The sequence below is a fragment of the Fringilla coelebs genome (genome assembly GCF_963513975.1).
Source record: "Fringilla coelebs genome assembly, chromosome: 2".
NCBI classification, from domain to species: Eukaryota; Metazoa; Chordata; class Aves; order Passeriformes; family Fringillidae; genus Fringilla; species Fringilla coelebs.
Window position 1 is genome coordinate 36467700 of NC_140029.1, and position 12770 is coordinate 36480469.

The 12770-nt window shown below is 38.7% G+C and overlaps 1 protein-coding gene across 1 annotated transcript in view; it reads left to right on the forward strand.

Annotated features, from left to right (window-relative positions):
• The window catches only part of EFNB2 (ephrin B2), a 45237-nt gene that overhangs the window by 27204 nt on the left and 5263 nt on the right, over positions 1-12770 (forward strand). The window contains exons 3-4 of the mRNA XM_084226591.1: positions 11611-11703; positions 12458-12571. Of these exons, the coding sequence (XP_084082717.1) occupies positions 11611-11703; positions 12458-12571 (207 nt within the window). The remainder of the gene's footprint in view (positions 1-11610; positions 11704-12457; positions 12572-12770) is intronic.

A 12770-nucleotide genomic window follows, 5' to 3' on the forward strand; every position in this document is an offset into this window, starting at 1 on the left:
CGTATATTTATATATATTTGATCCCTGACTGATTTAAAGGTTTATACTGGCTAGTAGCACTATATTTTGGATAACTGCTTTAATAGTACTGTGGCTTTTAAAATCAAAACAGTCATTCTGAAACTTTAGCATTAGCTGTGTTTGAAAAAAATCACAAGGCTTTTTATGTTTTCACTTTGTCATTCTGTTACAATTAAAGGGCAATAACTGTCTGAGGAAGAACATATTAAAGGACAGTATAGATTGTGCCCTGAAATATGGCCCAGCTGGGAAGAATAAATCTCTTTGCATGGCCAAACAGATTTACATTAAAATGTTATTTTAGTATTCTGACCAGTTTGAGCGCTAGCTAATCTGTCTGGCTGGACATTCTGAAAAATTCTGAAGTTCTAAGGCAGATTTCAGCCTGCAGTCCCCTGCAACCTCCAAATCACCAAGTGAAAGCTGCCCAAAAGGGTGCAGTAAACAGGTTTGCCTTTGTTAATGCCAAACTACCCAAAACATGAACAAATACTGTATCAGAAATTCAGTCCCTTTACTTTTGCCGCAAAGACATTTTTCCTGGTTTCTGTTAAAGACTCTGTGTTCCCAAAATCTACTGGTTTGGGTTTGTTTTTTTTTTCTTCTGTGGTGGTGGTGATGGTGTTAATGAAAGCCAGTGCTATAACAGTCACTGATTCCATTTGTACAAAGATCACTTTTTTCTTTCCTTTCTCCTCCTCCTTCCTCAGAAAATTAGATAAATAATTTCTCCTTAGTGTAAAATGATATCCAGAGGTCAGTCTTTGACTTTGCTGAAGAGTCTTTTAAGGGATGTATCAGTAATACCACTTAGCTCTTGTTGAATGAAATATAAATACAGCTTATACAAATAATATTATTAGAGAGAAAAATCACTGTCTGTGAAGCTTCAGATTTCTAACTGAGTCTAAGACCTGCAGGATTAATGGAGTCGTGGTCCTTTGGGGTTTTGTCCCAGACCACACAGGTCTTGTAAGAGAATAAGGCTATTTTATATTGATGGACTTTGTTCATATTCGGTGCCATTACCTAGGCAATACCAATCGTTTATCTCCTTTAAAGTAGACAGAGATAGTTCAGCAGGAAATCTGTTATTATGTCTCTATTCCTAAGGGAAGGAAATGAAAGATAGGAATTCTCAGTTTGTTAATTGATGGCATGTTGTGAAAAAAATACGGTTATCTTCCTCCACGCCCCCACAAGTATTCTGAATAGATATGGAATCAGATGAAAATGAAGAATAATTGTTCAGACTGGAAGAAAAAATTATTCAGGAAACACTCATGAATTGAAACAGATTTTAAAATTTCATAAGAAGCTGTTTAATAGTTTTAGTTGCTATTTTTATATCTCGCTTTCATAGTTCCTCAGAGGCAGTTTATAAATACGGGAAATGCAATACATTCACAAAGAAAGATACTGCATTCTCCCTTAGAAGTTTTTATGTATGTAGTATTTGTAGTGCTTTGCAAAAAAAAAAAAAAAGCTTAAACCCTGATCTTCTCCAAAATGCCTATGTTCTTAGATTTGCATAAACATCCTTAACAGGACTACATGCAGAAGAAGAATGTGCTGAGTGTGTAGTTTATCCTTTATATTCAGGATATGAGTAACTGTTTAAATCAGGCGGGTGTGTATTGGAAAGATGTGCCATGCTATAAGGAAAGCATGAAGAAAGTGTCTGTCTAAACTGAAACTTGAGAGTGCAGTACCACACTGAAACACATTTAATTTCTATTTTGCGCGTAAGTTCGGTGATGATCATTTAGCTCATCAAGAGGAATGATTATTCTTTATTTTATACAGTTGCTTGTATCATATGTGTTACATACTGCAGTATTTGAAGTCCTAAAGATGAGGAGCTGCATAAGGATTTATGAAGACTTTAATGAAACTCATTTTAAAGACTCAAAATTGTTTGCCTCATTAAAGTCTTTACGTAGCTGGAAATGGAGGGAAATGTACTTTTGTCTGAGAGCTGCATTAGCTAAAACAAAAGGCTGGGATGGTTGTAAAGCAGGGTTAAATGTCAGTTTGGATTTTCTTTCCTGACTTCAGTCCATCCTGGAAACCTTGAACGAAGAATATTTCAGGATTTATTTCTGATAAATCAGACTATAAAACTAAGCCCTAATGGGCAATCTTCCAATTTCTTTTTTCAGTCCCAAGGAAATAATGCAAATTTTTCTAGAAGTAAAAGCAGAATTAGGCTTAAGGTAGTCTTAGCTGTTCTTGGAGAAGAGTCCATATTAAGCTGATAAGGCTGTTTTTAAAAGCATATTTGGAGCTTTGTTAGCATGATTTATCTGTTTTCTGTTTGGTAGATGAAGACAGCAAAAATCACTAAACTGCAGCAGCAGAGTAGTCCTTATGTGCTCACTGGGCTGCTGTGAGAGAAACAGAGTTCTGAATCCAGATCCTGGCAAGAAAACTTAAAATTATTTGTTTTTCAAGTCTATCATGTTAGCACATAAACGCATTAGATCACAGCAGCCCAGCTGATTGCAGAATCCCAGAAATGGATTGGTTTGAATGGCACTTCTGGAGCTCATCTAATCCCCTGCCCAAACCTTTGCTCAAGCAGGCCCACCTGCAGCCAGTTTCCCAGAACTGTGTCCAGCTGAGTTCTGAGTATCCCCAAGGATGCAGCTCCTCCTCCTGTGCAGGTGCTCCCATTCCTTCATCATCTCCATGAGCATTTACTGCACTTGCTCCTCTGAGTCCGTATCTGTCTTGTCTTGAGGAGCCTGTGACTGCACCCATCTCGGCAGGTGTGGCCTCACCAGCTCAGAGTGGGGTGGAAGGATCACCTCCCCAAACCGGCTGCCCCTTAGGGATCGAGCCCAAGAGCTGTTTGCTTCCTTTGCCACGAGGGCATGTTGCTGCCTCATGGTCAGCTTGGTGTCCTGCAGGACACTCACAGCCTTTTTGCAGAGTTGCTTTCCGTGTGTTTGGCCCCAGCCTTTGCTGAAAGTTGATTCCTAATGCCATCCAGAGGCTGCCACAGCCGGTTGGGTAGCAGAATGAAGACATCAGCAAAATAATTTTCATTGCAACAGGAAAAAAAAAAACCAAACAACTCAGTAATGTTATAGTCTTAAAACCCCGGTGAATTTTTAAAACCTCTATGAACATAAGTATTTAAAGTACCCGTTCGCCTGTCTAGTTGTGACTTTTCAAAATTCCAAACACTGGCAGAATTAGCATATCCCACTGGAGTTTCTTAAAATGAACCAAGATGTGCCTATGTGATAATTTCTAAAGCAGCTAAACCTCTTAATTTCTTAATGGCAAGTATTTGAACAGGAGATCCTGTAAAACCGTGGAAATTCAGATTGCTTTATTTCTGCAATGTTCCCTCATTAAGGTTTACTTTGTGGGTATTTTACAGCTCTAAACACAAACATAAGCATACTGCAGTCAAAACAGTGCTTAACTTCTGATCATCTTTGCCAAGTGTACAGTCATCCAATAGTATCATAATTGATCTCAGTACTAAGGTGCCAAACTCTGTGTTGCTGAAGGATAGTTAGATGATGTAAATAGCTTTTTGTGTTTTGCAATAAAGCGCACTTTTGTTGTGCTACATGTAAAAGCAGGAGATGAAGGTATTCTTTTATTGAAGCAAACATGTGGAAAATTGCTCTAGATTGTTATAGTACAGAGCATCTCCCCTGAAAGGAATGAGGTTCATCTACAGGGCAAAGTCTGACTGTGGTACTTTATTGGGGTTACTCCTAGACTCTGTGTGGTCAAAGCAAATAACATCATGTCCATCTAAACTCTTATAACCGTGAGACTGGCACATTTTCTCATCTGTAGTGTTATATTCTAAACTGTCACTAGGCATTAACTCAGTCACTGGTGAAGTCCTACCACCTAGAGATGAACTCTGCCTCAAAATGATGTTTTCCACTTCAGTGCTACTCGTATAGCAATTACTGGGTCATTAATATCATTGCATGCAATTAGTGACAGTAGAATGAGCAAGAGGTTTGTTATTTATTTAATATGAACTTTCACTATAACCCTTTCTTTTCCAAGTGCCACAGACAAAAACCAGAGATTTTCAAGGCAGGTGAACATCCTTGTAGAGTGGGGTTGAATTTGTATGATACAGAAAGTAGGTCCTCATTTAATGTTAAAGCTTCTGCTTTTGTTCCCAGCAAGCCCTCTTGTCATAAGCAACAATCAGTGTAACTTGAATACTAACTAATTCTATTAGTTCTGTTCAGCTGAGCTGTTAAGCAAAGCTTGCTGTGGTAGTGGGAGACACTTCTCCCCATCCATGAGAAGCATGCTGGGAGAGAGGATAAATTTGCGTAAAATACCTGTTTGTGAATGGTGAAGTCAACTAACTAGTAATCTGTTTTAGATGCATACTTTTGGGTATACACTAAATACATCATAATTAGTGGGCTTACATCTGCCACAGTTACTTCAGCACTCACAAGTAGATAATTTGTTTATGTAAACTAGAAGCAACCATGTGTGCAGTGGATCATTATCTGACAACATTTCTCAGAGTATGTGAAATATAGAACTGAAATTCTTCTAGAAATACTTAACTGTAATGAAAGACTCGTCGTTTATAGTGATACAGTAGTGAGATGCTTTTCTGGTTTGTTTTTATATAATCTCTAAATCATTCCCAGGGAGTTTTGGAAAGGGGCACTGCACTTGACAGCAGTGAAGCAAGTAGGATTTTGTTGTGGGTGGGTGGAACCTGTGACCTTCAGTAATGGATAATAATTCAGCAAATAGTTTACTGTTCAGTACACTTCAGCTGTGTTATTCCTTAACTCAGTGAGAAAGTGGTGGTGTTTTTAAAATGGTAGGCAGCAGTAACCAGTCAGAATTCACAGCTTTTATTTATATTTTCCAACTCTCTCACTGTCTCTTTTTCCCTTTATGGAAAGACTTTGTTGACATAAGCAGCTTTTTTTTTTTTTTACCGTGTATATTTTTCTTACTTAGTGCCATACCTCCCTGGAATTAATAAAATAATTCTGATTGCAGGAAGCTTTAGTGCTGTTGGATGACATGAGATGTGGGAAGGAGGGTCTGTGGATTTCTAGAGATGTCCCTGGTATCATACAGGTGGTATATACCAAAGTATATTACAGTACCAAACTGATTGGCTGGCTCTGTCTTGATTGTGTCCTCCACATTGCACCCTCAGAAAAACATTGAAACAGTAATAGAATCTGTCCCTCTCTTAACAAATGAATACAAATGGAGACTTTTATGGGGAGTTATATAAATACCCTTGTATCATGAGTCCCATCTAAGTACCACAAGTCCTCCTATTCACCCTTGGACAAGACACATTTCAGAGTAGTGGTTAGAAAAGTGAATTACAAAGTTTCGCTACAGAGCCTTTGCTTCTTCCTGGCTAAAAGAGGCCTGTTCTTTATTTTGCTTTATTTTGTTCTGGTTTTAGCTTGACTGGAGAGGGCATTGCTGCTTACTTGCTGTAGAGAATATAATTTGTGGATCCTCTTTATCTATAAATCCTGAGACACGCAGTATAGGACTTAATTTAAAAAGCAAGAATGCAAAGTGAAAAAGAAAAATAGAGAATTCTTGTCCTTTCCCTCTCATTGAAGTTCGGCCTCACATGTGGATAGAGGGGAAAAAAGGCTGGCATCAGGAGTTTTTATAAACACTCCATGAGCCCTAGTTTAAGGGAAAAAATCTATCTTAATTAGGAGCAATGTGTGGAGTAAGGTAGAGTGAGAGGTTTTTTAAATGGTTTTTAGGCTGAGAAACTCCTCAAAAGTCTGCCACCTTGCCTTTGCAAATAAAAAAACAGGCATTAGAAAAAAACAAAATTATTGGTAAGCTCATTTTATACAGCTTAGGGTCGTAAATTATATTGAGGAAATTCAGCAGGTTTTTTATTTGTTGGGTTTTTTGGGTTTTTCTTAGGATCATTTCTTTGTCTCTAAAAGATCAGTAGAAAGTTTTGATTTTATTGTCTATTGATTAAAAACACAGTCAACACATAACAGCACTCCATGCAACTGTTCATAATGCATTTACATTTTGGTACTTAGGGTCCAGGTTTGGGACTGCTGATGGTTAAATTTCAGAAGACGGTGTAATTTTTTTTTTAAAGTGAAGGTTTCAGTGTCAATCTTTTCATCACTACAAGAGAAGGGAAAGCATTAGTTGCTAGTATTTGAAACTAGTGTATTTCTCTTCTCTCTAAACATTCTTCAGCTCACCCAGAGTAATGTGTGCCAAGCTTACCTGTTCTTTGGTGAGAGGCCTGCACAAATTTTTTTTTGCTGTTTCAGATGTCCATGCAGAACTGGCATTGTTACTGGGGGGCAAAATTGAATTTCATTTAATTAAAATACTCTTTCTATTCTCTCAGCTATCTTGTTCTTTCGTCCATGGGTAGTTTTGAAACAACCTCCCTGTTGTGATCAGTGATTTGTGGTTTTGCAGTGTGTGATTTCTGGTGTTCTTAAACCTCTCCCATAAATTATCTAAATTTATGGAAAAGAAGAATTATTTATTCAATGCTTTACTAAGAGGATCATTAAAAGGACCAAAAGCAGATGAAAGCAGTCAGAGCACAAACAGTGATGCCTGGCCAAAATAGTGTTCTATTACTTGATAAAATAAAAATTCTCAAAAATTTTACATGTGTTTAGTAATCCTGAGAGTGCATGTGAGATGGAGTGCAACTTTTAGAATAACTTCTTACTGCTGTTGGATCTAAAGCTTGTGTGGATTTTTGCTGCTTTTTTTTCATTCTTTTTCTAAGCACAGCAGGGGGAAGTGGAAATGGTTAGTATTATTTTATTTTATTCTGATTATGAGAAATTTATTTTCTGATGCAGTATTCAACCAATATTTAATGAACAAAAAATGTGAAAATTACTACTATTGGATAGTACTGATCTGCCCCTAAAAAAACTTGTAATTCTCGATTTGCTATTAACAAATCCACATCAGCAGCAATTAATTCTTCATGACCTCATCAGAGATTGTTTTTAATACATTGCCAAATGACTTTTTTTGTCCAGCACACTAAGGAGGGACAAAATCAATTTTGCCCTTGCCCATCAGTTGACATCACTCATTTATTCCTATAGTCTGTGGTTTAAGGTCCATTTAGTTTTCACAGGAAAATTAAATACAATGATCGTTTCTCTCATCAGTTATGTAGTTAATTTCATGTTCAAGCTCTAGAAATAGATGTGTTTTAAAGCTGTCTTGGTTCAAAGCATATGCCATTTAATTTGCAAATAGGTAATGTTTTTCATAATCCTAAAACATGAAACTGTGGGTAATAAGTGTAGCAGAATTAAAAGGCTGAGATTTTTGTCTGCTGGTGTTTTAAGTAATTGTGATGGCATTTTCTCATTTTGTAACTCATGTGTGTTTTTAGGAGGTAAGGAAGTTGAATTTTTGTGATCGTGCCTTCATTTCTAATCTCTTTGTGAATGAAAAGCTATACACAGGCACAAATCCAGCAGCTTAATTCTCTGTCTGATTAGAGCAATGTTACCAACCTGGTAGGTTGAAAACAGCCATGATCCATGCAGTGGCGTAGCCTCCTGGGAAGCAGAGTAATAACAATCAAATGAAGACATATTAAAATGTAATATTACTTCCTCTCCATGGGGACTGTATAAGAATCATAGCCAGGAACTGTTCTTGTCAGCTGACTCTGCTATGCTCACTGACTCCCTGCCTCTGCATTTATGACTAATGCACTTTGTACAATAAACAGCACTTGTGGAGTTTTAAAAGCAAATAAATGTAAAGCATTATACATTGATTTACATGAGTTCCAGCCTTTTTTGTTTGTTTGTTTGTTTGTTTTGTTGGGGGTTTTGTTTGTTTTTGTACAATTCATGTATTTCAAAGAGGGGGAGGCAGACCAGAATGAGGCTTTTTGGTCTGAATAATTTAATTTCTCCCGTGTGTATGGAGGAGAATATGTTAAAGTAGTGTGTTATGAACCTGCAAATGTATACTAGCTTCTCTAAAGTAGGTATGTATCAGCAAGACTCTTAAACCATAATTTCCTAACAGATAAGTGTTTTCTGAATGTTGAAAAGCTAAACTTGCATTCCTTATAAAATGGCAGCTGGTGTTGTATTCAAGGAATGCAGACGGTGTCTGATTAAGTACTGTAAAAATTGTCTATAAGTTATTACAATTTTGTTAGAAAGTCTTAAATTAGTAGAGGGACTTGTGGGGTTTTTTAGGTATAGACAAACTGTTGAATAATTTAATGTGGTTTTGGCTGTAATTATTAGTTTTGCAGCTGACACCAGTGGAGCAGGACAGGTCTCAGAAAATGAGAGGTATTTAACCATCAAAAGATTTTAAAATATTTTGCTACCTGTTTAGCAACATTTTACTTACTTCTACGTTCCTGTGTATTGCTGTATTAATAGAAAGTGAAGTGTGGGATCCTGAGAACTTACTAATACTAATGAGAAACTTCATATTAATCATTAGTTATGCTTATTAATGTTAATATTTAAGTATTTAGTCTTCTTAGCAGAAGGCTTTGTATGGTAACTCATCTAAGTAATTGACTTTAAAATATATCCATATTTAGACCAAAATGTAAAAAAACCTATGTCTTTTATATATATATATGTATGTATATAAGAATAAATTGGATGGAAAGTTTAAAATCTGATTATATAAACACAGTGGAGGATAACATTTCTATTTTGGATACCAGAAACTTCTGTTAAATTTGTGTTTAAATCCAAAACTCCTATCAGGGTCGCTTTTTTTTTTAAATATCCTTTCAGTGAGCAGAGCTGCAAGTTCTGGGTCACTTTCCCACAGAGGTGTGGATGCAGTGGAGGAGCTAAAATGACAGTGGGTGTAATTTTCATTTGGAGATCAATATAGAAAGGCCGCAGCAAATGTTTGAGGAATATTTTGTACTCAATCCCTTGTTTGACTTCTGCACACTGCACTGTCAAGGGGCATTAGCAGTATGAAACTGTGTTTTCTCTGCTGTCCCAGATTACTTCTTTTTCTCAGTGAAGCTTTTCAAAGCTTAAAACGATGTGTCTGAAGCTACCCACTTTCTTCCTGGTACACTAGGGATACGCAAGGTTGTATTTCGGTAGTCTTAATGAATTTCGAAAAATAATTTCCTCCAGTGGCCTTGGGTAATTGTCAGTTTAATTACAGGAAAAGCTGAGAAGGAAACTTGCTTTGTCACTGAAATGCTTCTCTTTGAAAATTCCCTGTTCCTCAGGACGTAGCAGTCTGTACTCTGAGCTACAACGTAGGCTTTCCTAAAATCCCTTGAAGAACTGTGGAAAAAGTGAATACTTCTGCAAATTCATTCATCTGACATCAAAGCTCTGAAAGCATTCTTTTAGCAAGCAAGCGAGGCGGATTGCGCTGGCGTAGGCACACAACCAGACTCATTGTACATCTGGGTCTTCCCATTTGGAGACTGTATTTGAAGTAATTTTTGCATTCTTTTTTTTCATCTTACTTTCTTATTCTGTACTGAGGTTAGACTGCGTCCTCTGCATCCTGTTGAGGTCTCCTGCTCCATGGGTTAAGTGGATAGGCCTTTAAAGAATAAAAAGGCTTTGGTGTTCAGAGGAAGCAGCATTCTAGTCAATTAAAAGCAACTAGAAGGTGTTTAAGGAGATGTGATTCCCTTTGCCTCGATTAAAAAAGAATCAAATAACAAAACCACAAGACAAAGTCAGTGTTTATTATTTATATGTTCAATTGGTGCTCAGCTTTGGTATTTCTATTTACTGTATTTTTTCTCTGTGTCCTTGTGCTGGTACATTGGCAAATAGATCATAAAAAACACTTTCAGCAAAGACACATTTGATTTATGTCCAGGATGGGTTCTTGGTATTGATTTTTTTTTCCCCCTCTGGAAAAAAAAAACAAAAGAAAACAAAACTATATGTCTCCATTATTTTCCAAGCCTGGCAATGCAGTGACACATTTCAGATCAGCTTTTATCTTAAATTACTCAACGTGCTCTTTTGTGTTTTGAAAAGTCTTTTTGCCATACAGCTATTGTCATGTTTTTACAGGGGGGAGGGAACAAGAGGAGGAACTGGGAGGGACCACGTATTAGGAGAGGGGAGTTTTAGGAAAAGAAAGCTCAGTTTGGGAAGTTTGTATGGTGGCTGTAATTCGAGTTGGTCACAAAAGAGTCAGAAGTGGAACAAAAACAAGACTCAGATCAAAGGCTAGGAAGCAGGGTTCAGCAGTATGGGGTTTATATCTTTATGGCTAGAGAGAAGATTAGAGCAAGAAAAATACTGCCATGGGGGTAGGAAGACATTGTGAAGGAAAAAGGAAATATACATAGACTGCATTTGAAAGAAAATCCCCAAGGAAAATGAAAGAGAAGGAGCGAGAATTAAAAACAAAGACCTGAAGAGTGTAAAGCCCACAGGCTGAAAGGAGAGGGGCAGAGGGAGGCATGTGCTGCTTAAGCAGTTCACCCACCACCACACCAAGCCAAGCAGCGAGCTCCCCGACATCCCATTTTCCATTTGTTTTCTCCAGTTGGCGGCCCAGTGCGCCCTCTCATAAGTTTATTTTGGGCCTCAGATCAACAGCTCCAAGAAATGACAGTGAAATTTCCATCCCCAGGAGAACCAGGGTAGGAAAACCCCCCGGTGCATTCCCTGCTCCCCACCGTGCCCCGCTCATGGTGGCGGGCAGCCCAGCGCAGCGCAGCGGCCGCAATACCAACTGGCGAGGAGCTGCTGGATCCTTTGCCAGCAGCTGTTTTGCAACCAGCAGCTGGCTGGGGCGGCAGCGGCGCACCCATGCACCGTGATTCAGCCTGGTGGGTTCTCCGAGGGAGTGGAGCACGGCACGGCGGTGTCAGCCTGCGCCCGGATCGCGTGGCTCCAGCTGGCACCTAGATAAGGCAGAACAATGCGGACGCTGGGGAAAGCAGCCCGTTGTTTGTGTGAGCTAAAAGGTTTCCCTGAGAGTAGAGCCTACTCCCCTTTGCCACCCGCCCCCGCAGAGGCTCCTCAGTGCTGAGCAAAGTGAGATTGTGCTTTAAAATATTAAATGGTTTTCCAATCAGTTCAGAATCTTAGCTTTCACCTGGGTCTTTTGTGTGCGTTCACTTATTCCAGCAGGAGATTTGTAATAGAGGAAGCAGGTGTAACGTGGTGATTATAAAGATATTGTTGGGAGGGGGAAAAAAAGAGTGATTTTTCAGTGCTTTTCTCCTCTGAGCCTGCCAGAGCTTCCTTTTCAGCTGACTCCATCACCTTTTTAGAAAGATGGTGTGTTTTTGTCCAAGTCAGTCAGTCAGTCAATTGTGCATAGGAAAATAAAAGGCTGCTGGGCAAATTTGAAACCTTGATAACGCATTCCTCCATTTGTATATATTGTACAGCTTACCAGTGTATTCATTCCTTTGGCTTTCAACATTTCACAACTTTCCATAGGTCAGCCTGAGCAACAAAAACAGGTCCTGGTAGATTGAAAGATCCCTGCTTTCAGAGACTCATATTCACATCACTTTGCCTGTTGATTTCCTGATTTTTATTTATTTTTATTTTTATTTATTTTTCTTTTATTTTTAATCAGCAACATCAAATGGGTCTTTGGAGGGCCTGGATAACCAGGAGGGAGGGGTGTGCCAGACAAAAACCATGAAGATCCTCATGAAAGTTGGACAAGGTAAAGACCATCTGCTGTTTCATGAAATCACTTTGATCGGTCTCAATGTCCTTTTTAGTTTTCAGGCTTCTTTTAGCAGTGTAGAGCAGTGAGGCAGTCAAGCCTAGTGTGGTCATTCCTCCCTTACAGTCTGAAAGCACAGCCTATTTTCTCTTCCTCAGCTACTGACAGATTTCTACAGAAGGAGGGTTAATGTAATAAGATCTCTTCATTGGAGAGATCCCTAGAAGGAAAGGTCACCTGGGAGTAGTGTGTTTCAGTCATTTTTATTTTTATTTTAAAAACAAAAGCCACAACTCTGCTGCTCAGAATTATTTAAAATACATGAAAAGAGGGAAGCTAATATTTCTATAGTTTGCTTGTTATGAATTCTGATTACAGAGAGGTTTTTGTTCATTGTCTCTTTTCACATATAGATAACCTATTGTGCAGGAAGAAAGAATTATTCTTCTAAGTAGAAGTTGGTTTAGTAGTCAATCAACTTCCTCAGTTAAACTGAAATGTCATCTGCTAAGCTTTTCTTGCCAATTACAGGAGACCCTATAGTTTCTGCAGATGGCCTCACAATTTAAACCTGAAATAACTAATATAACCATTTTGCTTTAAAAGGAAAATTACATTCTTATATCTCCCAGTCCTTTGCATAAAGGTTCTTCTGTTAAACCATTTGTGTCTCACGAGGTACCTAGAGCCAGCTTGTAAGGCTCCATACCATCAAGTACCAAAGCTGCATGAGTCCTCTTTCTCTCCCCAGATCCCAACTCAGCAGGGCAGCCCCGGCACACGGATCCCACCAAGCGCCCCGAGCAAGAAGCTGGCACCAACGGGAAGAGTTCCACCACCAGCCCTTTTGTGAAGGACCACTCAGGTAGGTGTGGTGGGACTGCCCTGGAACGTCTTCTCCTCCTTTGTCCCCAAATGTGTTTTATTTTACCATTAACATGCCAGAAAATCAAATGTTTTCATCGTGAGATGAAGCAAAAGCCGGTTCTGATTGCCCCAGTGGATAGTGGGTGGGAGCTACAAGTTTTGGCAACAGCTGCTCTCTCCCCTCTTCCACTCTGCTG